Source organism: Dromiciops gliroides, chromosome 1 (assembly GCF_019393635.1).
Source record: "Dromiciops gliroides isolate mDroGli1 chromosome 1, mDroGli1.pri, whole genome shotgun sequence".
Taxonomy (NCBI): domain Eukaryota; kingdom Metazoa; phylum Chordata; class Mammalia; order Microbiotheria; family Microbiotheriidae; genus Dromiciops; species Dromiciops gliroides.
Window position 1 is genome coordinate 752,077,352 of NC_057861.1, and position 25,599 is coordinate 752,102,950.

The following is a 25,599-nucleotide window of genomic DNA, read 5'->3' on the forward strand; positions in this document are numbered from 1 at the left end:
TACACTTCCTAAGGTGTTTGAAGTGCCCTTAACCACTAACATATTTGGACTAATCCCTAATTCGAAAGAAGCCTCCCTATAGGAGATCCAACAAATGGTCATTCAATTGTTTCTTGAAGGCTTCCAGAGGCCAGATTATTTGTTCAAATATAGGTTTGGGCACTTCATAGCTATGTGACCCTGGCAAAGCCATTCAGTCACTCTTGGGCTCAGTTAACTCAATTATAAAATCAAGGGGTTGAACTTAATGACCTCCAAGTTCCTTTCCATCTGTAAATTTGTAATCTTGTGTTATTAAGTGGAATCTACTCCAGCCCATGGCAATATAATCTACTCCTTAATTTCTCTGATTGTCAGGAAGCTTTCCTGACATCAAGCCTAAATGTGTCTCATGGTAACTTCCTATTACTCCTAGTTCTGCCCTCTGGGGACGAAGAAAGCCAAGCCAATATGTCTTGCACATAAAATGTCTTTAACTGCTTGGAAATGTCTACCATGATCTCTCCCCCAAATCTTATCTTCTCCAGGCTAAATATTCTCAATTCATTCAACCTATGACTTCATATAGCATGATGTAGAGAGCCTTCATCCTTCTAATTACCCTCTTCTAGAGACTTTCCAGTTCATCAAAGTCTTCCCTATAATGGGATGTCTATAACTGATCACACTATTCTCTATTTAGTCTGACCTGGACTGAGCACCCTGAAACTGTTACCTCCATTGTCCTGAACACTACATCTTTCAATGCAGTTTAAGATTGTATTCATATTCTAAGCTATAGTATCATACTGTGGACTTAAATTGACTGCATTCCATTAAACCTCCTGACCCATCTAGGTATGAGATGGACAGTTGTATAGCCATTATTCATCACCCATATTGTATTTGAGAGGTTGGTTTATTTTAAACACATATGAAAGACTTCATTTGACCATATCCAGCCCATTTCTCTAACCTGTCAAGATTTTTTGGAATACTGGCTAAGGATTGTATAATCTATATATTACACAAGCTTGCCCTCTACCTTCTTGCTCAAGTCCTTGAGAAAAATGTTAAACAACTTAGGACCCTACACAAATTCTTGAGACACTCCACTGGGAGTGACTGTCTCTATTATTATCACAGGGAGAAAAAAAGATATTCATAGAACTATGAAAGTATTTTCTTGACTCTTAGCTCCAAATGACTTGGAAATATTGACTTCCAGCTATAGAACACTATTGGGTTTGAATTATATTGACAAAACCCATATATGTTATGTGGTAGGTTTCAGAACTGATAGAGTGATGGATTAGAAGTGAAGGAAACCTGAGTTCAAATATTGCCTCAGACATTGTTATTGTTGAATGAACTTGGGTTGTTTAACTTATTTCAAAGTTGGTGTTCTCATATGTAGAATGGGAACAAATATGATGCTTACCTCTTATGGTTGTGTGAATTTCACAAGAGAGAAAAAGTGTTAAGTATTTTATAAACTTTAAAGTGTCTCCTCCTCCTCATCCTCATCATCACCCTCATCACCACCATCACCATCACCCTCTCCCTCTCCCTCTCCTCCTTCTCCTTCTCCTTCTTCTACTAGGTGACCTAAAATTATTCCATACCTCTAGGGAGGGTGTTCTTAACCATAAGTGTGTATGTGTATATATATATATATATATATATATATATATATATATATATATATATATATGTATGTGTGTGTGTATAAAGGATGATTTTGTTCATCTAATGAAGCCTAAGGACCTTTTTTCAGAATAACACAAGTTTTTTTAAAAAATCATATTTGAAGGAAATGCTCAAGTTCAGTTAGAGGTTAGTGAAAATAAAGCTGTATTTTTTTTCCAAGACAAGTTCATGAACCTACCTGAAATCTATCCACAGACCACATAAGGAACCTTTGATTTAAGATAAGGAGCAGGGATTGGGGGAAGAGGTGAGAAGGAAGAGAAAGTTTTGTAGAAAAAAGAAAAAAATATGATGAAAAAGCTGTCACAAACCAATATTTTGGATTTGAAAGACTCCATGCTTAATGTTTATGGGAAATGTCTTTAGCACTGAAATTGACTAATCCTCCTCTTCACATCATGTGGGACAGTGTGAGAAACACCATACTCTGGGATCATTCAGACCCATTTGGGATTACCAAATAAAAATGAAAACTTGGGAAAGTGAGGACATATCCCCAGATGACCACTTTTCTGACAGCTGAACTCAATGTGGAATTTAATAGCCTTCGGCTCTGGTAACCAATAAAACCAATATAAACACATCAGTTCAATGAAATCAATTTTACTTTTGTTAGACATTTTCATCGTCAAAGCAAATGGCTGAAATAATTATTTGGGCATACATGCTCATCAATGCTTTTTTTTTTCCTCAGGAAAGGATTTTCAAATACAGAATCAATTTGGAAGACATAGCTTACTGAGCTCACCATTTCAGGAAGTCATTCTTTTCACATGATTTGACATTGTTTAAGGGTTTCCAACTTGATTAATGATTCTTTTACCATAAAAAGGCCAGTGCTTCACTCAGCATTTCTAGTTATTAAATCTATTTCCCTTCCCTCCTGTGGCCCATCAATGTGTTCCAGCATCCTAGAGAAATTTTGAGCACAGGGCCAGTGTCAGATTGAAGACATTCTGTGTGAGGACCAGCCTGGCTAAATGTAGAGAGCTTCATCCCCAGATGAGATTTGGGTGATGCATTTCTTGGCTTCAATAATTTGTGAAGACATCTTTAGTCACATATGATATGGGATAGATATTGGTGGTGGGTGTCATGACACCAGCGACATTCCTGAATAAAACAGATAGCAAGAGATCATGCAGAGGAGGAGGGGCAGAGTGGCAAAGGTCCCCCAGATTAGAATGTTTGAAGGGACCAAGGTCTCTAATCCTGGGGAAGAGTAGACTTAGAGAGAACATGAAACAGGGACCATTTTATTGTTTTGTCTTTGTATTCTCACTGTCTGACTTATAAAGGGCACTCAGTCAATGCTCCCTTTTCTTTCCTAGTGCTAAGCACAATGTGCGGTACATGATAAGTACTTAATACATATTTGTTGATTCATTGACCTAAAGAAAAATGAATAAATGAATGAATGATGGGCTTCCTCTCACTAGAGGTCTTCAGGAAAAGGCCAGAAGGCAGCTTTGTACAATGGAAAGAATATTGGATTTAGAGTGTAACAACCTGGGATCAGTAATGGCTCTGCCACTTACAATCTCTGTGGCCTTAAGAATTCCACTTACCCCATCTCAGACTCAGTTTCCTCATCTGTAAAATGAAAGGGGCAGATTATACCCTCAGCAAAGTTCCTTCCAGCCCAAAATGTGTAGTCCTATTAACTTATATCATTGACCTCACATCCTGTGTAGAGTCAAAGAAGGGTGAGGTGTTCCAGAAGCAAGAAACCCAGGCTATGACCCTAGGATGCCAGATTTTTGGATTTCCCTGAGTGATTCCTAAGGTGCCTTTTTTTGGCCACCACATGGTGAGGACATGGGACAGCAGGGTCACCAAGGGAACTGAGGTTTACTACTAAAATTCAGTGTCTTAGGATCATAGATTTCAAACTGGACGGGGGATTAAAGATAATCTCACCTGACTTTTTTTACAGATGAAGAAACTGAGGCCGAGAGAAGTGATGTGACTTGCACAAAATTGCACAACTAGAAGTTGTTGAGAGAAAACAAAACCTTAACAAGATTATCAGCAACACCTTAATGTGAATACTTGTTTTCCTTCAGCATCAATAACCATAGATCCAGTTCAAAACAAATTGGTGAGTACATGGTATTACTCCCAATTAAAAACCAAATGAGAATGTCCTATCTGAATAATCTAGAATCAATAAAATGGAGTTTCCCTTGGCTCAGAAACATTATAGCTACAAAACCAAACACACACACATACATACACAACACTGACATTATACACAAGACCTTGACATTGTTCCATTATTGGAATAAGGACAAAGACATTCCTTAAAAGCTGATGTGGTCTCTGAGCTTTCCATCGAGGATTTGGTGGCAGAATGCTCACCATTTCAGGGATCAGGCAGTGACACTATCTCTATTCTCTGTCTCTTCAAGAGGATCTGGGTCAATGTCCTGCTCCCATTCAACTATATAGCCAAGGGCTGGTCATATTCAAAGGTGATGCATCAAGACCACAAGAACAAGTTTTTATCCAAACCAGGTCTCACTCTGAATGGAAGCAGTCATTTTGCATCCAAGTAGGTGAAAATTATCATGCTGATAGCATGTGTAAACATTGAGGGAAAGGGAAAAGAAACAAGCCCAAGAGAAGAAAGAGAATCTTCCTAATGGTGCTTACCAGACCTATCAAGGAAGCCAAACATGCCAGGGATCAGCTTTAATGTCTTTACTGATGAAGAATTATCCATCAAACCCATTAGATCACATGAATACTGTAATTTACTTTGTCACATAGGCCTGGAACATTTTTAGCTTAATATGACAAAGTGATCAGGTGGTCACTCCAAAGGGAGAATGACCGCACCTTAAGAGGCCTTTACTTCAGGCCCATCTCCAACACACAGAATGACACTATGCATGACATGTGACCAAACACACTTACAGTGCTGTCGATATATGCCTCCGTCCAAACCACATCATGCTCCTGGTCAATGACCTTTGGCCGGCTCAACACATGAAGATACTCCATGACATTCTCTTGGACATCAGCCAAGGTGGAGATCTGAGTGAAAAAACCTGAGTGAAAGACCAAAGAAACAGAATTTAGAGAAATGGTGACGCCTGTGAGGGAAGAGAATGAGCCTACTCTTTCTGCCTCACTCAAATTAAACTAATTCCATAGTTAAGGGGCAAACTGAAAGGAAGTAAGAGTATTTTACTTGTTGAGATTTTAAAAGGGAGATTGGGGTTCTTCTTGCATATGTACTGGGAAGATGGATAGAGGGACTCTGATAGAATCTCCATTTTTTCTCTTCTTTCACTCTCCCCTTTTTCTCCTCCTCCTCCTGTTCTTACTTCTATTTCTTTTTCTCTCCTCTCCCCTTTTCCCTCTACCAAAATTTGTCTCCCTCTCCTGCCATTTGTCTTCCTCTCCTCTATCAGCCTTCTTTTTCCACTATGATAAAAAAGGACTTGCTGCTTTACCTCCTTTGAGCTTACAATAAGACTCTCAAGACCCAAATCCCCTTGCCTGACCTTCATGGCATCTTCCAAAGACTCAAAAAAAGGACTCAAAATATACCAAACATCTATCCTCTCCTAGTCCATAGGGGAGGTTGGAGGAGGAGAGGGAATGAAAGAAGCGTTTTCATTACTAGTGTCAACCAAAAGGTAATAGACCCAGGGCATTTTTAAACAAAGTTCAGCTGGTTTGAATTTTGTGTGGCAATCCCACACCAGATATGGGTTGTGTGGATTCTGGTTTTGTAATGATAGCTCTATAGAGTAATAATTAAAATGTATTATCACTTTCTCATGGCTTCTTGCACCCTGGATGCCCTGAAAGGACAGACTTGCCCATCCTAGTGGCATTGCACAACCAAACAAGGAGTCAGGAATGAGCATCTGGCATTGACTTAACATCACAGTGAGCAGAGATTCTTTTGGCCACCACATCTCTACAGCAGGTCACTGAAGGTTAGTTACCAGCAAAATATGTACAAGTGGGAAAACAAAACAAAACACCTCCAATTGAAGGGCACTGCTTATAGGATAGTTACCCTTAAAGAAATGATTGACTTCACTAATTCTAAAGGAAAGTGGAGATTGGAAGCTAGAACAGGGACCCTTCCTTATTCACCCTTGAGATAGTCACATCTGGACCACAGTCTCAAAAACTCAACACATAATCTTTGAATGAACAGATGGATAAATGCATGGCTGGCTGGATGCATGGGTGAAGGAAATGGAGAAAATGAAAGCTCACCTGATTTACCTGGGGCCACACAGCCAGATTATGTCAGAAATGGATTATTTACCCAGGTCTTTTGACTCCAAGTTTTGGTCTTCATCCATTATGCCTTCTATATGTTATGTTTATGCTTCGTTCATTATGCTACATATCATATCATACTACATTATAAGTGGTATCACCCTAGATGGACGAGATGCTTGCAGCCCCCTGACCCTCTTGTCCCTTCAGGAGCCCAAGAGTTACAAGGCAGCAAGGGTTTCATTATTCCCTGGTATCCTTGATAAGTTCCCAAAGCACATTCTCTACCGGATCCCCAGGCCAAAGGCACATGAATATTTCACTTATTTGAGCCCAGATCTGACTCCACAGCATCACATAGCAGACCTTCACCAAACAAACACATTCAATCAGCTAACCCTAGCCCATTTAGATGCTTGACCTTGTAAGATTGTCCTGTGAGTTTGAATGAACAAAGTGTGATCTTTGATTGATAATAGGAAGTCCCAAGGGTTGGAATCAAGGCTGGTAAGCAATTACACCCTCCCCTTGGTCTCTTTTTTTACTTCTCTAAGCTAAAATCCTTTTAAAATGCTTTTAAAATTGTGGCTTTTGAACATTTAGTCTCTTCTTAAATGCACTTTTAGACTCCCTGCCTCATGCTTGAATAAAGCCTGCAATTACTTGGTAATTATGATGGGGTAATTAATAGTGAAATTAGCCTATTATGACTGGCCTGCTCACTTTTCTCTATCACGTCAATTTATTTACCTTCTTCCTTAGCAATGTTCCTTCTTTGAACTTCAGGTCACAACTAGGGAATAGAAGAAACCAGATGGAGTAGGGATTGGTGGGTTCTTTCCCAAGTTTCTGATACTCCATCCTCCTTGGTTTCATATTCTATTGAGGTATTTCTCAAAGAGATGCTTGTATTGGCATCCCATTCAGTGAGTCTGAAATCTAGGCTTTGAAGGAGCAGACACCGCTATGTTCTGTCACAGTGATGATTGGATCAGACATTAGAGCTAGAGGAGATTTCAAGGCTCGTCTGGTCCAGTTTCCACAGAGTGTCACTGAAATGTAGATTTGGGGCTAGAAGTGATATTAGAGACTATAAAGTACAGCTCTCCCACTTTACAAACGAGGAGACTGAGGCCTAGAGAGAGGAGTTAGTTTACTTATCCAGGTTTCACACAGCAAGTAAACTGTCAGAAGCAGGGGGCAAGCTCAGGTTTTTCTAGTCCAAGCCCTGCACTCTATTGCTTCCATACCCCCATGCCACCCCAAATATGAAATGGATCCCTCCTTGGATGTAGCCTTGTCATTGTTGTAGATGCTTCAAGAATTCAATTAGAAGCTATAGAAATGGCAAGTGCACAGAGACACCACTGTAGAGGATGCTGGCGAATATTGAGGGAGGAAGGGATGGGGGAAGTGAAGCATTTCGTTTTCCTCAAATAGTAAGAGAGGGTTAAAATGTCAGCCCCCACAAAAGACTGAGAGACCATCTAGCCCACCTCTCGCACTTCACATATTAAAGAAACTGAGGCCAAGTGAGAAGAAGTTACTTGTCATTTGCTTAGACTCCTTGCTACCTGCTTCTCACTCAGATTGCCTTACATCTACTCTATCCTGCATGTACAATACCCTTTGCACACTGTCTCTTCCATTAGAACAGGCCCTCCCCTTAACTGAGCATGCAATGGCTCCACCAACTTTAATCAGATGCCTTCTTTCTTTTCAAGTTGTGTATTGGTTGCAAAGAACTTCATTCTATAAGAAACAACAACAACAACGGCAACAGCAGCAGCAGCAACAACCACCACACATAAGCTCCTTGAGAGCAGGATCTGTTTTTGCCTTTCTTTGTATCCCCTAGGGTTTAGCACACTGCCTAGCATATAGTAGGCATGTAATAAGTGCTTGTTAGTTGATCATTTGATTGATGTGCTTTTCTTCTATTAGGTCAATTTCCATTCTGTCTAACCCTGATTGAGCAACAGTATATGAGTCCTTTTCTTATGGGACTCCTTCCTTAGGAAAGCTGGCCAGCTAGGTGGCCCCATAGTTCACAGAGCATTGGGCCAAGAATCAGGAAGACTCATCTTCCTGAGTTCAAATATGACCTCAGACACTTAGTACCTGTGTGAGCCTGCGTAAGTCACTTAACCCTATTTGCCTCAGTTTCCTCATGTGTAAAACCATCTGAAAATGGAAACAGCAAACCACTAAAGTATCTTTGCCAAGAAAACCTTCCAAATGGGGTCATGAATAGTAGGACATAATTGAAACAATTGAACAACCAGTATTTAGGAAAGAAGTACTATTAAGTTTGGTATAGTGTTCAACCACGAGAACTGAGGATATCCAGAATGGAGTCTTATGAGCAGGGGGTTGACAGGATGGAAGGTTGCCTTATAGGGTTATTTCATCACAGTACAAGACCTTTGACATATTCAGCTCCTAAATCTGCTCTTCTGTTTATAAACAGGGCTCCCAACAGATCCCTCTTTCCAGATTTCATGCTTCTCTTCAGGGCAACATAGAAAGATTGATAAATGTAAAACTTCTAAGTATGCTTATTTTGCAAATAAAGTGATGATTGAAAAGGTAGTGTAATCTACCACTGAATTTCCTTAAACTCTGAAAAAAAAGGAAGAAAATGAAATCCTATTATCCTTGAAGGATACCCAAAGCTTATTAGATTCACCTTAATCTGAAAAAAAAAATGTTAGCTATTCCTGGAAGCCAGTATAGCAAAGCACTGATCTTAGAGTTAAGAAGACCTACTTCAAACATTTACTAGCTATATGACCTCTGGTCAAGTCTCTTACTTCTCTGTGCCTCAGTTTCCTCTTCTATAAAATGAGCATGGACTCTAAACTTCCCTCCAGCTCTAAAGCCAGGAGTTATCCCTCTTGCATTTATAAAGGATTTTATAATTCTTTGGTCCCCTCCTATCTTTTTAATCATTCTTTGTTTCTTTCTTTGCTTCTCTATCTTCTTCCCAGTCCCATTAGTGTGGGTACTATTCAAGGGTTGATTGGTCTCTTGTCTGCTCTTTGCATAATCCCCTCCCTTGGCAGCATCATTTACTCTAATGACTTCACCTACCATTTCCATGCAAGTGACTTTCAAATCTTTATCTCTGGGCTTGATTTCTCTTCTGATCTCCAGGTCATATGTCCAACTTCTCTCTCTCTCTCTCTCTCTCTCTCTCTCTCTCTCTCTCTCTCTCTCTCTCTCTCTCCCCACATACACACTCAAGACAAAGAGAACTAGGTATGCTACAAAGTGAGCTCATTGTCTTTTTCCTCCTAATCCTTCTCATCCTTCTGATTCTACTTTTTTTTTTTCACTGCGGCAATACCATCTACCCATTCTCCCAGAATTGCCCCATGGGTTCTTCAGTTTAGTCCAATCCAATCCAATCCAATTCACCTTTATCTATGGCTCTTTCTTCTTTCTCAAGCCTCAGTATTAGGCACTAGGTCTCATTGAATCTGCCTCTTGTCACATCTCTCACATCCATCCCCTCTATTCTTCCCCAGCCTCCCTGCCCTCATTGCCAGATTCTTATTCCCTCTTTCCTGGGTCACTGCAAAAACCTCCAGGTATGTCTCTACCCCTTTCCTCTTTTAACACTGTAGGAATTATCAGTCTTATACAGAGATATAGAAAAATCATCCTCCAAGGGTTTTCTTCCAATGTCAGTCCACCTCCTCTGCTACTTGGAATTGCCCTACCTTTAGGGAGTCATCTCTTATTATTGACCTTCTCTACCATCAACCCTCCAGTTAAACAGGACTCTGTTCTTTGTAAACATTCTGTGTCCTTCCAAGATGGTGCCTTTGCTCAAATTCTACCTGTACCTGGAATGTCCTCCTTTTTTCCCCTTAGCCCTGTTCAACTCCTACTCACTCTTTAAAACCCAACTCAAGAGGCTCCTCCTTCTTTCTTAGATTTCCAGTACACAATGCCATTCACCTCTAGAGCTGACATCACAATTATTTATTTTTCCTTTTTGTTGACAGGCTTGGGTTTTGCCTCACCTTTATTTTAATATCTATCCATCTTCCCTCCACCTAAGATACTCATTTCTTAAAACAAAAAAAAAAAATACAAAAGAGAGAGGAGAAAAATGCAGCTCAATAAAACTAATATGGCCAAATCTGTATGAAGTGTTCCACACCCACAAGTCCCTACCCCTCCTCTGCAAAGAAAGGAGGGATAGAGTGTTTTCTCATTCCATCTTGGAGGATGAACTTGATTATCATAAGTCCAGTGTTCATTGTTGTTGTTGTTTTATTTTATTTTATTTTATTTTTTTTGCTTGTTTGTTCAGTGGGTTGGTTGGTTTCTGGTTTTGTTTCTTTTTGTTGTTGTTATTTTCATTTACATTGCTCTGATTATAGCTTCCCACTGAATTTTGCTACATAACTAATTCCTCTTTTGGGCAGTGTTATTATATTGTGTTTTATCTCTTAGTGTGGCTATCCTATTGCCATACTAGAATGTAAGTTCCCAAAGGGCAGGTTTAAATCTAGTTTTTTGTTAAATCTTGGTTATTTCTCCCTGCACTGACCATAGAACTTTCTGTTTATTGTGGGTGCTTAGTAAATGTAGCGTGGACAAAGTTCTTTACATGATCTAAAGTCTCATTTGAGACTTAGCAGAGTCGCAGGGGGATAAATCTCCTTTGCTTGGATTCTTGGAATAAATAACACCCTGGCAACAAAAGGGAATTTGATTGGCCATTGAATTCCCCCATGGCACCATGCCTGGAAGCATTCTGGAGGAGCTCTGCCTAGGAGAATCACAGAGGCCTGGAACAGGGCCAGCTAAACACTGGGCCAAGTCCTTTAATGGAGTTTCACCCCAAACATCACATTTAGATGCAAATCCCTATTTTCCTGCTATTTTATTATGTACTTAACCTTTTTTTTTTAATGAACAGAAAGAGACAAAAGAAAATTAACTACAAGGCAATGCAGTACACTAATAATAACAGCTAGCATTTACATAGTGTTTTAAGGTTGGCAAAGTATATTACATTATCTTATTTGCTCCTCATAATAACCCTGTGAAGCAGGGTTTATTTATTTTCCCCATTTTATGGATGAGGCAGAGAAATGAATCGACTTATTCAGGACCATACAGCTCATAAGTGACTTTAGTGACTTATGTAAGGGCTAAAATTCTAGCTATACTGTCTAAAATATCTAATGAATGGTCACCAATAAATTATAAGCTTTAGCAAGAATTAGACTTTTAAGCATATATTAAGGAGAATAAGAATTTGGTAAAGAGAGAGAGAAAGGCCTAGATTCATCTATCTATTAAAGGGAGAGTGCAGTTCTAGCTCCCTTCTCCACCAGAGTCCTCAGGAAAGAAAGCGAGTCAGAGTGCCAGCCTCCTCTTTCTTTCTCCCACAAGCCAACGTCATTTCCTGATGCCAAAGAAAAGGCGCATGGTCCTGCCCTCAGAGGCCCTCTCCTCATTTGGAGCTTTCCTACATTAAGTCTCCAGTAGGTGGTGTCATTCCAATTATTACACTTAGGTTTTCTTGAATCCAATTCCTGTGCTCCTTGGATCAGGAATAAGGATAATGGGGTGCTAGTGACATAAGGTAAGATATGGCTTTCTCTCTAACACAATGAACAGGTTAAATTGATGATCTCTTCCTCAGTTTTATGGTCTCAAAGCTGGAAGGGACCACAAAGTCCCTCAACTCCAAACCCTCCAGTTTACAACTAAGGCTACTGAGGTCCAAAGAAGGTAACTGATTTATCCAAGTCACATGACAGAAAGTGACAGAGCTGGAATTTGAACCCATAACTCAGAATCAGCATTCTTTTCATTTCACCTGACTGCCTTCAGCCCTAATTAGTGATGACTTTGTGAATTTAATAAAATTATTGGAGGTCTGTATTGATCATTTCCTTTTTACCTTTCCCCTTTAGTAAAGGGGGCAGGGGAGAGTTCATTTATGACTATTGTATTTCCCAAGAGTTCTGGGCAACCAAATCATCTTGGGGAGGCTCCATTTACTCAAACTCATCCTCTAGGGGGACTTAAGATGGGCTCCAGAAGAAATTATTCATCTTGGTACACCTTCAGACTCCAAAAGAGGAGGCAGCACCATGGTCAGGGAATTGAATCAATAGGACCAGGGTTAAAATCCCACCAGAGGTACTTAATAGTTGTGTGTCCATGGGCACACGTTTCTTACCTTTTCTGCGCATCAATTTCTTTTACTTGGAAAATGAGGTACCATTGGACTCAAGGACATCTAAGGTCCCTTTCAGCTCTAGACCTATGATTTAGCATGGTCCTTTTACAGAAAGGAAACAGAAATGCAGAGGAGGAAGTCTTTTGTCTTGGCCAAGGTTCATAGATTCATAAGATTGATCTTTGTGATCTTGAGCGAATCACTTGATCTCCTGGGTCTAGGTTTCATGATGTGTAAAGTGAGAGAGCAGTACTTGGTGGTTTCTAAGATTGCTTTCAGCTCTTGATCTGATTCTGGGAAGAATTCCTACTGGATGCCTTTTTTCCCCCATTAAACAAAAAAACAATAGAAATGTCCGCAGGGCAGGACATAGAACTCAGAAATGCCAAATGAGATCAAATGGCATTTTTGCATATAAAGAGGGATGAATTTCACTGAAGGTCCTCAGGAAAGCAATATTTAGAACACTGAAAGTTATTGCTACCAACCTGCTTCTAGCAAGGAAGAAAGTGGCTGGATAGAACCATATAGATACAGAGCCAGATAGACTGCTGGTTGTAGAGTCAGGAAGAAATGAGTTCACATTTTGTTCTGACTCTTTCTAAATGTACGACCCAAAGCAAGTCACTTAACTTCCCTGTGACTCAGTTTCCTCACCAGTAAAAGGATGTAGTTGGACTCTATGGTCTCTAAGATCTCTTGCAGCTCTAAATCTCTAATCTTATGACCACAGCAGAGAAATATTCCCTTTTTTCAATTAAGGAAGAATTGAACTAGATTTTAGCCATGGTCATTTGTAAAATCTTAACACACCTTTATTTTTTAATTTTTTTAGTGAGGCAATTGGGGTTAAGTGACTTGCCCAGGGTCACACACCTTTATTTTTATAGCTGACAAATTTTCCATCGAAAGTGGCTGGAGTTGGAAAAATAGTTGCTGCCTATTTTCACATTTAGCACCCAGCACAATTGGAAATTTTTCTTCTCACCCTACCTCCAAACTTCTGAGTTTACCTCTAAGCACTAGGTTTGTGCTCAGCACTTGCCTACCCAACAGTAGAAAACAGACAAACAAACAAACAAAGAGAGAGTAGTAGATTGTATAAACAGTTCTATTGGGGAGTCAGGGTTGGAAATGCTTTAATGTTTTTTAAATGGTTTGCTGCTTTGCCTCATTAAAGCCAAACTTCCTCCAGATATGCCCTATTTATGCAAACAACGTAAAAGAAAAAAATGTAGCTGGGGATCTCAAGGTTTTGCCATTGGATCAGAGGATTTAGAGAACTCTACAAGGTGCTGTGCGTTTCCCTGGAGATCCTTTTCCAAGCCAAGAGTTCTGCTAGCCACAGGCCAGTCAGCTGAATGCTTTGGAAACCATCCTGCTGGTTTCTAGGTTTCCAATGGGAAAATTGATTTTGGGGTCACTAACCTCAGTGAAATGCATGCTCTCTTAACTCTTCTGCCATGAAAGACTTAGATACTGTCCTAGTTGTTCAGTCAGGCTGTGTATTGTCCCTGCTGGGCCCTGTCTGATTTCCTGGGTTAACAGGTTTTCTACAGCTTAAGAACTTGGCCAAGTCATAGCTGAGCTATGTATAAAGGGGAGTACTGGACCTCCTTTTCCTTGAAATGAAAAATGCTATGCTGTCTTCCAAATGCGAACAATCTGAGACTGTAAACAGTGATTGATTTAATAGCCATTGATGGATCCTGGCTCACTGATGTTACCAGCTTTAAATACCCCATCACTGGCACCACTGGTGGCCCATCTTTATTTGGGCACTGAGAATAACAGCATCATTCTTAGATGGTAAATTTATGTCTGGGCTGAGATAAACAATGGGCTTCTACTCCTGAGAAGGATCACCAGAGAAATGACAGAGGTGAAATCACTGAGGAGGAGGAGTGAGTGGGTACTAGGGAAATGGTGGCATTTGGAATCAAATGATCTCAGGTGGGCCCTAGTGTTAGGCAATGCCTGAGATGGAAGTAGGGGGTTTGTAACTGAGAGGAGAGGCAAGGAAAGCTTACTGGTGGTGATGGTGACTTAGGCAGAAGCAAACCACAAAGAGAATCCTCATGAAAGTGTGAAGGATTCGGTTTCAGCTCCCTACCCTAGTCCTCAATTTCTTCATCTGTAAAATTAAATAAGTGAACTAGATGATCCCTAAGGTCTGGTAAGCTCTCAAGCTATGGCCCTCTGATGGACACTGGTGGATTGTACAGGATGGGAAGCAGATGGAGGCCATCTTCTGCCAGATGGTCCAGTCCAGGAGCTTCCCACCTTTCTCTCCCAGGATTGTCGAAGAGCTGTGTTCAGGGCTTGTAAATCCAAAGGGCTCCACTTTTCAGTCAGTCCCTAAAAAGGACTTTGTTGGTTAAATCATCTTCAAAAGTCTTCTTCAAAGGCTCCTTGTAAACAATGACTGAAACTCAATTATGGTGTAATATTAGTTGATTAAGACAAGACTTCATTTTCAGTAATTTCCATCAGCTGGACATAGACAGTGGTAAAAACAATAACCCATGACTAAGTGGATACTGGATGATGGGAGGGATCCTAATTGGTTGTGGCATGAATAACAACAAAAAATTGCAAGGAAAATTTTGGGTTGCTTTTTTCAAGACCACAGATAAAAGGGAAAAAAATGAGGGAAAGCATCCTTGAGACAGGGAGTTCGCATTCCAACTTTCCTTTGGAGCAGGGCACTGCTGTCTTACAATGACTTTGTGGATAGATGGCCATTTAGCTTGCACAGAATTGGGCCTGAATCCACTCTCCTTTCTTCATGACCTACCTCAATCTCTGAATCAAGGCCAAGTTCATTATTTAGACCCAGATGGCGTTTCTGATGCTTGAGAAGGAGGCAAGCTAGCATGTCAACAACAACAAAAAATAATCAGGGGATAGAACCACAAAGTTGGAGAACTATAAGGAACTTTTTTCATCGTCCACTATATCCCCCTCCAATTGCAGGTGAAGAAACTGTCTCATGGAGAAGAAGGAGCTTGCTGTAGGTGTCATAACTAGTTTCTGGCAAAACCTGGATTAAAACCTCCAAAGAATGAAGAATTTCTCTAAAGCCGCTATTGAGATATACACACACACACACACACACACACACACACACACACACACACACACACACACACACCCCAAAGGCAAATAGCTGAGATGTATTGTAAAGATTATTTTTTATTTCTAATTTCAATAGATGTTATATTTTTTACAAGTCAGTTATCTTTTAGGGAAAGCATTGAAAAGCCCATTTAAATGTAGTGTTTTGTTTTGTTTTCACAAGAATGTCTCCACGTATTTTAGGGCATTGAAAAGTTTCCCATTGCTTGACATGACATTCCCTTACCCACATATCATGGTTATGGAGGGCAAACAAACCTTTGTTGGCACAGGCCATCCATTTGAGGTTGTCAGCAAAAGCAGCTTCTCTTCCTATCAGATATGTAAAGATGCGAACCTGAAAGCAGAAAGAATGGATTAACATTCCCTTGGGGCTGCATGGCATATGCAGGGCCTGGCCCAGCCCCCTGTGGTTCAGCTCCCTATTAATGTCTTCATGCTTCACATCTGTAGGGACACATTTAAGAGATCTAGAGTGGGGCTGGTTGATAATGAAGGGCAAATGGACTCCTTTGTTCTTCTGGAACCATGTGGCTATGGTTGTCATTGGGAGGAGGGGAGGTACTGATTCCCTTGTTTCAGCCAGAGGAGATACCAATCCATTTGTCTCCTGTCAAAGTCCAGCCATTTCAATGAACATTTATAAAGTGCCAGGGATACAAAACTTCAGAAAGACTAGTCAGACCCAGTTCGAAATGGGGATGTGTGACTGTGTTTGGATCCAGTGCCACTTCCTTTCAGTTTTGTTTGATTTGCCTAGTTATTAAGGCTCTCTCTGTTTTCCAATTATTGCTTTTCGTTTGTTTGTTTGTTTTGTGGGGCAATGAGGGTTAAGTGATTTGCCCAGGGTCACATAGCTAACAAGGGCCAAGTGTCCAAGGCTGGATTTGAACTAAGGTCCTTCTGAATTCAGGACCCGTGCTTTAGCTGCCCCCAGCCCCCCCCCCAAATATTGTTTTTTTAAATTAACTCATCTGTGAAAATACTGTATCCCTTTCAGGAAGGATGAATTATTTTACTTCTCTTTAAATTTTGTATAGAACAGGGAGGTAATAGATACTCACTTCTATTGAATTTAACTTGCTATGGATTTCTTTCTCTTTTTCATATATACTTAAAGAGTTATTGCAAAATTAATGCTTATTGAATTGGACTGGGTTGACTTTGCTCTGATTTTTTTTTCTTTTTTAACTATCTCTTTGCACATGGTTGATGATTAATAAATGCTTATTAAATTGGACTGAGTTGGGGTGGCTAGATGGTGCAGTGGACTGAGTTAAATTTGCTCTGGATTTGATAGTGTCCATTATATTCTTTTTTTTTTTTTTTACTGAGGCAATTGGGGTTACGTGACTTGCCCAGGGTCACACAGTTAGTAAGTGTTAAGTGTCTGAGGCCACATTTGAACTCAGGTACTCCTGACTCCAGGGCCGGTGCTTTATCCACTGCACCACCTAGCTGCCCCATATTATATTCTTGTACATAGTTGGTACTGAATAAAGGTTTTTGAATTGAATTGGATTTGTGATGGATTGTTAGATCTCTCTGGTCCAAGGAACCATTAAGATCCCTTGTTTCGGGGCAGCTAGGTGGCTCAGTGGATAAAGCACCGGCCCTGGATTCAGGAGTACCTGAGTTCAATTCTGGCCTCAGACACTTTACACTTACTAGCTGTGTGACCCTGGGCAAGTCCCTTAATCCTCATTGCCCTGCAAAAAATAAAAACAACATCCTTTTTTCATTGAGACGAGGGGCACATGCTCTACAATGCTATGTGAAAAATGGCAAAGTTCGATAAGCCCTTATGGCTCCCCCCTTCCCCTTATACATTCATAATTACTTGTGTAGCAGCTGACTTGGGTGAGAAATGGCAGCCATTTGGGGATAATTGAATCCAGTTCTTTTTCCATCATTTTGGAATCCCCAGCTTTCCTGAAGACACAACTCAGCTAACATCTGCTGATGAGCCCTTTCTGTTTCTGTCCAGCTATTAACACTTCCAAACTCCTGAAATTCCCTTGTGTTCTTTTGGAGTAGTTATATTATTTGGTAATAGTTATTTACAGATTTGTAAATGCTTATTCCATTATTCGTAAATATTTATTTGTGTAGAACTAGTCTCCTTTTCCCACCCCATATCCCATGTAGGCTCCCTGAGGACATGGAATGGTTTTGCTTCCATCTTTGTGTTCCCAAGTCCTAGGGTAAACCATCTGCTAAGCACTTCATAAATACTAAAGTGAATTGAACTGATTCAAGGAACAAAACTTTTGACCAACTTGGTGCTTCTGAAAAGGTACAGGAGACTATGCAAGTTAAACTTCTATTGTTGTTCATTGTTTTCCCAAATCCCTGAAAAGACTTTCTCACAAATCAAGGCTTCCTTGAAACAAATCCTGGCACCCCAAGGGCTTGGGGAGTCCAGACTTTCAGCATCTGGGATTGGGTACATTGAAGGTTTATTGAGATTTTCTTTAGACTATCAAATCTACTTCCTACAACTATTATTAGAACCAATTAAACCTAATTTAACACATCACTTATCTGATTATGCATGTGAAATAATTGAGATGATAATAAATGTGAACCTCAGCAGCTCTTTTCATGAGAAACATAAAACAATTAAGTGCTAGCTTCAATCACTTAGAAATCAATATTTCCAGTTGAAATGATCAGGGGTATAAATGGATTCCAGTGATTTAAAACTCCATGTACACACATGCTTTGATAGGTTGCTGTTGTGCAATTGTGTCCAATAATGGATATAAACTGTTCCTGGTTATATTGTTCAAAATATGTCGAAAGAATGGATAAAGCCTCTACCAGCAAGACTCAGGAGAGATGATATGGACCTTCCATTTTCCCCTGTGGAATGTAAACCTCTTGTGTTCAGGGTCTAGTTTGTTTCTGCCTTTGTGTTCCCAGCACGGACTATCCTACACATAGAATATCCTTAATAATGTTTGTTGCTTGATTAACTAATTGACATGTTTCCCCAGTGGTTATTTAGCACAATGCCACCAAAACCCAGTAGTTGCATGATAATTGCTGGCTTGTTGAATTGAATTCTGGAGCAGCATGCTATATTTCCCTCAGCTCCCTAGGAGAGGCTCTTCTCAGGTCTCCAGTTTTCCCCAAGGAGCCACTTTCACTAGAGACCTCCAGGCTCCTGACTTGGCTGAGGCCCACTATATTCCTTGAACTCTCAAAAGTTGAGGAGAACTGAAATTGTCCAAAAATGGTATGGACCAAGAAGGCATCCACCTCAAAGGGGACTTTCCTGGAAAGGAAAACCATTGTTCTTTTCCCTGGGAGATAGGGACAGGGTTAGTGGGAAAGATGAAAACTTGATAGACCAAGGACTTAGTTTCAAAACCTTCCTCTAACACCATGTACTTATGTTACCCTAGGCTTTCTGGGCTTCATTTACTTCATCCATAGAATGAATGGGCTCAATTCTGTAGCCTCTGAGGTACCTTATAGCTCTTTTTAAAAATTATTAATTCTTTGATAGATTTATTTGTTTTGGGGGTTTTTTTGCAGGGCAATGATGGTTAAGTGACTTGCCCAGGGTCACACAGCTAGTGTCTGAGGCTGGATTTGAACTCAGGTCCTCCGAATCCAGGGCCAGTGCTTTACCCACTGTGCCACCTAGCTGCCCTCTGTGATAGATTTAGAAACAGGGAAATAGGTATGCTTTATTTTTCTGATGGTTCTCCACATTGAAGCTGTGACCTTTGTTATCACCCCACAAAGAAATACCAGGAGATAGGAATACAATGTATTGACTTTTTAAAAATTGTTATTCTTGTGGGGCAATGAGGATTAAGTCACTTGCCCAGAGTCACACAGCTAGTAAATGTCAAGTATCTGAGGCCGGATTTGAACTCAGGTACTCCTGAATCCAGGGCTGGTGCTTTATCCACTGTTCCACCTAAGTTCCCAAAATCCACTGAATTTTTTTATTTTAATTTTTATTTAGAATTTTCCCCAAGTTACATGCAAGAAAAGAAAAAAAAACATTTTTTCACGTTGAGTTTTTAAAAATTTGTGTTCTAAATTTTCTTCCTTGCTCCCTCCTCAACCCTAGCTATGCAATCGAGCATTTCAATATAAACCATATATATGCAGTTATACAAAACATCTTCACATTAGTCAAGTTGTGAAAGAAAATAGACAAAATAATTTAAGAAAGAGGAACTAACAAATAAATTTATACTTCAATCTGTATTAAAATACCATCAGTTCTTTCTGTTGATAGTTTGCATTTTTCATACAACCTTCTGGTAGCACCCTACTCAGTATTTCTTTCACAGTTATTATTGCTACCTGTGTTACCTTCAATCCTATTCCCTCTCCTTGATATTTTCTGTCTTCTTTTACCCTATCCCTCTTTGAAACTGTTTTGCTTTTTATTTCCCACTCCCCTAATCTGCCCTCCCTTCCTTTGTCTCTCTCCTCTCCTTTTCCCCATCCCCTCCCACTTTCCCTCAGGACAAAATATATTACTATACTCACTTGAGTGTGTATGTTATTCCCTCTTTGAGCCAATTCTGATGAAAGTAAGGCTCAATCACTCCCCCAATTCTCTCCCATCTTCCCCTCCACTCCATAAGTGTTTTCTTGTTTCTTTTATGTGAGCTACTTTATCCCCTTCCACCTCTCCCTTTCCCTTTCTTCCAGTGCATTCCTCTTATCCCTTAATTTTATTTTAAAGATGTCATCATGGGTCAGCTAGGTGACACAGTGGACAAAACACCAGCCTGGGACCCAAGAGGTTCCAAGCCTAAATCTGGCCCCAGACATAAGACACCCCACCCTACCTGCCCCACAAAAATAAGAATAAACAAAAAAAATGCTTTACAGATATCATCCCTTCATATTGAATTCACACCTGTGCTCTCTAAGTATATTCTTTTCAGCTGCCCTAATACTGAGAAAGTTGTTATCAGTTAGAAGTATTATCTTCCCATTAAGGAATGTAAAAAGTTTAACCTTTTAATGTCCCCCATGATATTTTTTCCTGTTTACCTTTTTATGCTTTTTTTTTTTTTTTTTGGTGAGGCAATTGGGGTTAAGTGACTTGCCTAGGGTCACAGAGCTAATAAGTGTTAAGTGTCTGAGGCCAGATTTGAACTCAAGTTCTCCTGAATCCAGGGCTGGTGCTCTATCTACCGAGCCACATAGCTGCCCCTCTTTTATGCTTTTTAAGGTCTTGTATCTGAAAGTCAAATTTTCTATTCAGTTCAGATCTTTTCATCACAAATGCCTGAAAGTCCTCTTTCTTGTTAAAATCCCATTATTCCTCCTGAGAGATTATACTTTCTTTTGATGGATAGGTGATTTTTGGTTGTAGTCCCAGTTTCTGTGCCCTCTGGAATATCATATTACATGACCTCTGGTCTTTTAAAGTAGAAGCTGCTAGATCTTGTGTTATCCTTACTCTAGTTCTGTAGTATTTTACTTCCTTTTTTTCTAGGTGCTTGCAATATTTTCTCCTTGACCTGAGATTTCTGGAATTTGGCTATAATGTTCCTGGAAGTTTTCCTTTTGGGATCTCTTTCAGGAGGTAATTGATGGATTCTTTCAATTTCTATTTTACCTTCTGCTTCTAGAATATCAAGACAATTTTCATTGACAATTTCTTGGAAGATGATGTCTAAACTCTTACTTTGATCATAGTTTTCTTGAAGTTCAATGATTTTCAAATTATCTCTCTTGGATCTATTTTCCAGATCAGCTGTTTTTCCAAGGAGATATTTCATATTGCCCTCTATTTTAAAAAAAATCATTTGGATTTACTTTATTTTGTCTTGATTTCTCATAACGTCACTAGCTTCCATTTATTCAAATCTAATTCTTAAGAAATTACTTTCTTCAGAAAGCTTTTGTATCTCCTTTTCCATTTGGCTTTTCAAGTTGTTGACTTTTTTCTCATGACTTTCCTGCATCCCTCTCATTTCTCTTTCCATTTTTTCTTCTACTTCTCTAAATCTTCCCTTTATTTCTCTTACTTTCTCTTCAAAGTCCTTTTTGAGCACTTCCATGGCCTGAGACCAATTCATATTTTTCTTGGAAGCTTTGGATACAGGAGCTTTAACTTTGTTATTATCTTCTTCTGAGGGTGTATTCTGGTCTACCTTTCCCCCAAAGAAGTTTTTGGTGGTCTGCTATTTTCTCTTCCTACTAATCTTGCCCATCTATTTCTTGGCTTTTAACTCCTTAATGTATAGCACTGGAGTGTCCCAAGCTATAGCATGGCCCCGGTGGTGATTAGGCTTGTTCTCAGCCTGCCTGGCATGTAAGTAACCATGGCCCCACTTTCTCTTTGACCCAGAACCAGATGTCTGATTGAAATCTGCTTCTCTATAGTCAGAAGCTTGGCATGCCTGTGTCCCTCCCCCCTGGGTGGCTGCTGCTTGAGTTTGCTTTGCTGGTTCAGAACATGGGCACCCCATCCCAGTTCTTGCAGAAACTGCAGATATTCTCCCCAACCTCAGGACCCCTCACTGGTCCGCAAGCCAATCTTCAGAAGAAGCAGCTGAAGATTCCAAGGCTCAGGAGGCACCACCTGTCTGAGGCTGGTCCTGCTCTGTGTGCTGCGCTCCTCTCTTAGCCTGAACAGCAGGTGATACCAGTCACCTAATTAAGCTATTTTTACTGGAAAATAGTCTCACTTTGTTCTAATGTGGGTTATGCTGCTCCAGGAGTCGTATTATGGCATTAGTTTTTGGAGTGTGTGGACGGGTTTAGTGGGAGCAGGAAGAGTTACAGCCTTTCCTCTGCCATCTTGGCTCCACTCCCCACCCCCCACCCCCACCCTGCACATTGAACTTTTTAACATGAATTCCCACCAAAGTTTAAATAAAGACTAGGCACACATCTGGGCAGGATTTACCAACCTCTAGGACAGTCATCCATCCATCTGACTTTTTAGGGATGAATCCCAGGACTGTAGCATTTGGGAAGTAAAAAATAACTTTATTGACCATTACATGGAACTCCCTCATTATTAAAATGTGGAAATTGTAGCATAGAGATATTGAGAGAATTGCCCAGAATTAAACACCTAGTAAAGGGTAGAAGAGGGAGATTTGGACCCAGAAACTTTGACTTTTAATCCAGGAAATGTTACATCATATCTAGAACTCTCATCTATGTAGATTTATCTCATCTCTGTTTTTTGGAACCCCTGGATCCAAACAAAACTGAGCTCAAAAGTCATCCCCATTCCTCATTAACACTTATTTACTTCCCCTCAAATTGTTCTCTGTGTGTGTGTGTGTGTGTGTGTGTGTGTGTGTGTGTGTGTGTGTGTGTGCAAATCACAGCAACTCTGTAGAGCTATTTCACATATTCCACATTGGAATGATGAAAAATAAAAATAAAAAAGACTAAAGTTGTAAAGACTGTGAGATAATAGCCACATTAAATGTACAATTGGTGGAGTTATGAGTGGGTCCAACTATTCTGGAAATCAGTTTAGAACTATGCTCATAATGTCAATAAACATTACATGTCCTTTGACCTCATTATTCCACTGGCATATATACCCTAAAAGGGGGCTATAGGTGGTATAGAGCACTGGTCCTGGAGTCTGGAGGATATGAGTTCAAATCTGACCTCAGACCCTTCATACTTACTAACTGTTTGACCCTTGGCAAGTCACTTCACCTCAATTGCCTCAAACATCTGGGGCCATCTCCAGTTGTCCTGATATATATCTTGCAACTGGACACAGATGGCTCTGGAGGAGAAAGTGAGCCTGGTGATTTTGCATAGCCCTCCCTCACTTAAATCCAATTCACTATAAGTCATGACATCATCTCTCAATGGCATGGTCTTCTTTGAGAATGAAGGACAACAATACCCTACAAAATCAAAATGTTATGGAAAGGTACTATATGTACAAAATTATTTATAGTAGTTCTTTTTTTAATGGTAGCAAAAAAAAACAAGCCTAGAAAATAAGGAAATGCTGAACAGCTGGAAAATGATTAAACAAATTGTGATACATGAATGCATTGGAGCATCATGATGCTATAGAAATGATGAAAGGAACAGTTTCAGAGACACCTAGTAAGATTGACATGAACTGATGCAGAGTGAAGTGAGCAGAGCCAGGTGAACAATTTATTCCCTAACATCAATGTTGTAAAAGCAAACATTTCTGAAATATTTAAGAACCCAAACAACTAAGTTATAGACCAGGATTCCAGAGATTGGATAAGGAAAACTGTGTCCTGCCAGTCTCAATGCATGACATGGAAGAGATGAGAGATTGGTATATTCAAGGAGGAAGGCACTGATGGGCACAGTGGGTAATGTGGGGATTTGTTTTGCTTCAGTGTGCCCAGATGTTCCAGGGGCTCTGAATTTTCCTAGTGGGTTGAGGAGGTGAGAGGGGAAAAATGAATGCCAGATATTCATTGGAGGAGGACATGAGGATATGAGGAAGAGAATGAAAGGAAATGGGAGAATGGGGAGAGGAGAAAGAAGGGGAAAATGAAGAGAGAAAGGAAGGGGAAGGAGGAAGGAAAGAAAGAAAGAAGGAAGGGAATAAAAAGAAGGGAGGGAGGGAAAGAAGGAAGGAGACAGGTGTAGAAACAAAACGTTTCAGAGCAGAAGTTAATATTAGAAGATTCTAGATGTCGAACTAGAAGGGACCTTGGAGGCCATCTAGTATGAAACACTCATTTTATAGAGAAGGAAATTGGGACTGGAGGAATAGGGTGATTTGTCTGAAGGCTTACAGACTCTCAGTGCTCTTTGGGCTTCATGTTCCTTTCAATTAAAGTTCTTCCAATCTAGTCAGGTTCTTTTTTCCCTCCTGATGAGGGTGAAGAGATGGGGCAGGGATCATATTCATACCTCTCTCCCAGAGTTGTTTGTGAGGATAAAATGAGATCATTATTATGAAGCACTTTATAAACTTTAATGTATTGCATACATGATTTTTATTATTATCATAATTATTACTATCAATATTATTATTGTTAGCTTTTGTCAGCAGACCACATTTTTCCTGAAAATTAAACAGGAGGCAAACAGCTGATACTCTCAGGGATGAGACTGGAGAGGGAAGCCAGGCTCACATGGGAATGGGGACCTTGATGCCACCTCTGTGGGAGAAAACAGCAAAAAAAAAAAAACATGTGGCCATTTGTCTGGGGGAAAGGGTAATGGCTGCCAGGCTCCACAACCCTTCAAAGGAAAAAAATAGAGTATAAAATTATGAAAGGAAAAAGGAAAGCTCAGCTATACTGTTTCCGTTCTCTGAAGAATCATTAAAGGTTCACATTCTTGCTTCAGGGCATTACAAAACTTATGGGATTCCAAATTTTGAAAGATGGCAACCTGCTTGGAAAACCAACTGGTATATGCCAAATTCAAGGCAGGAGGATGATTGCTCCTGACAAAAAAAAGCAATTCAAGTCTCACTGGCCTTTGTTTATCTGTGTCAGAGCCTGGGTTTCCCTCAGGTGGCCAAACATTGTATTTAAGTGAAATCCAGAGATGCCTTGGTGCACTTCCTCCCTTTGAAAGGGGGATTGTGTTCCTCAATAGCCTTTTGGTAAATGACTTAAAAAAGGAAAATTTCCATCAGAGAAAACAGAAAGACAAGAAGGAAACAGAAACAAAACCAAATGGAAGGGTCCAGAGGGCCTCCCCCCAAGACTTGCCCTGGGCCAGGCATTGGGGATACAAGTATGCAAATGAAACATTTCCTGCTTCAAAGAGCTTATAGACCTCTCAATGACATTTAAATAGGGCTTTAAGATGTTTTAACATACATTTTTACATGAATTTTACATATAAGATCTAATTTCATCTTCATGGAAATTCTTGAAGTTAGATGCTATTAATATATCCATTTTGTGAAAAGGAAACCAGAGATGATATAAAAAGGAGATAATGTTTCTTCTTTTCTTCCTTCCTTCCTTCCTTCCTTCATCAACTAATATGCACCCCCCCCAAGTATTCTACATGGAGAAAGATAGAGGAATATCCTAGCATGAGAATCTACCTTCTCAGGACACTTCTGAGCATTTTAACACACAAAGTCATAGATAGTCATAAAGGAGACTTAACTCCTTAATCTATAGCTGCTCTTATAGAGATTATGAATTTGGAATCAGCTAACTGATCTCCTTAGAGATTATGCTGATGGAAATTATTGTCTACATTCCTTTCTTACTCATTCTACTAATGTCCCTTAGGGCAGCAAGATGGTACAGTGGGTAGAGCACTGGGAATGGAGTCAGGAAGTCCCTAGAAAATTCGGCCTCAGACACTTACTAGCTGTAAGGGCA

The 25,599-nt window shown here is 40.0% G+C and overlaps 1 protein-coding gene across 2 annotated transcripts in view; it reads right to left on the reverse strand.

Annotated features, from left to right (window-relative positions):
- The window catches only part of CACNA2D3 (calcium voltage-gated channel auxiliary subunit alpha2delta 3), a 1,069,564-nt gene that overhangs the window by 368,154 nt on the left and 675,811 nt on the right, over positions 1 to 25,599 (reverse strand). For both annotated transcript variants that reach the window (XM_043978536.1, XM_043978534.1), the window contains exons 12-13: positions 15,545 to 15,623; positions 4,609 to 4,742 (exon numbers count right to left, since the gene is read on the reverse strand). In XM_043978536.1, the coding sequence (XP_043834471.1) occupies positions 4,609 to 4,742; positions 15,545 to 15,623 (213 nt within the window). The remainder of the gene's footprint in view (positions 1 to 4,608; positions 4,743 to 15,544; positions 15,624 to 25,599) is intronic.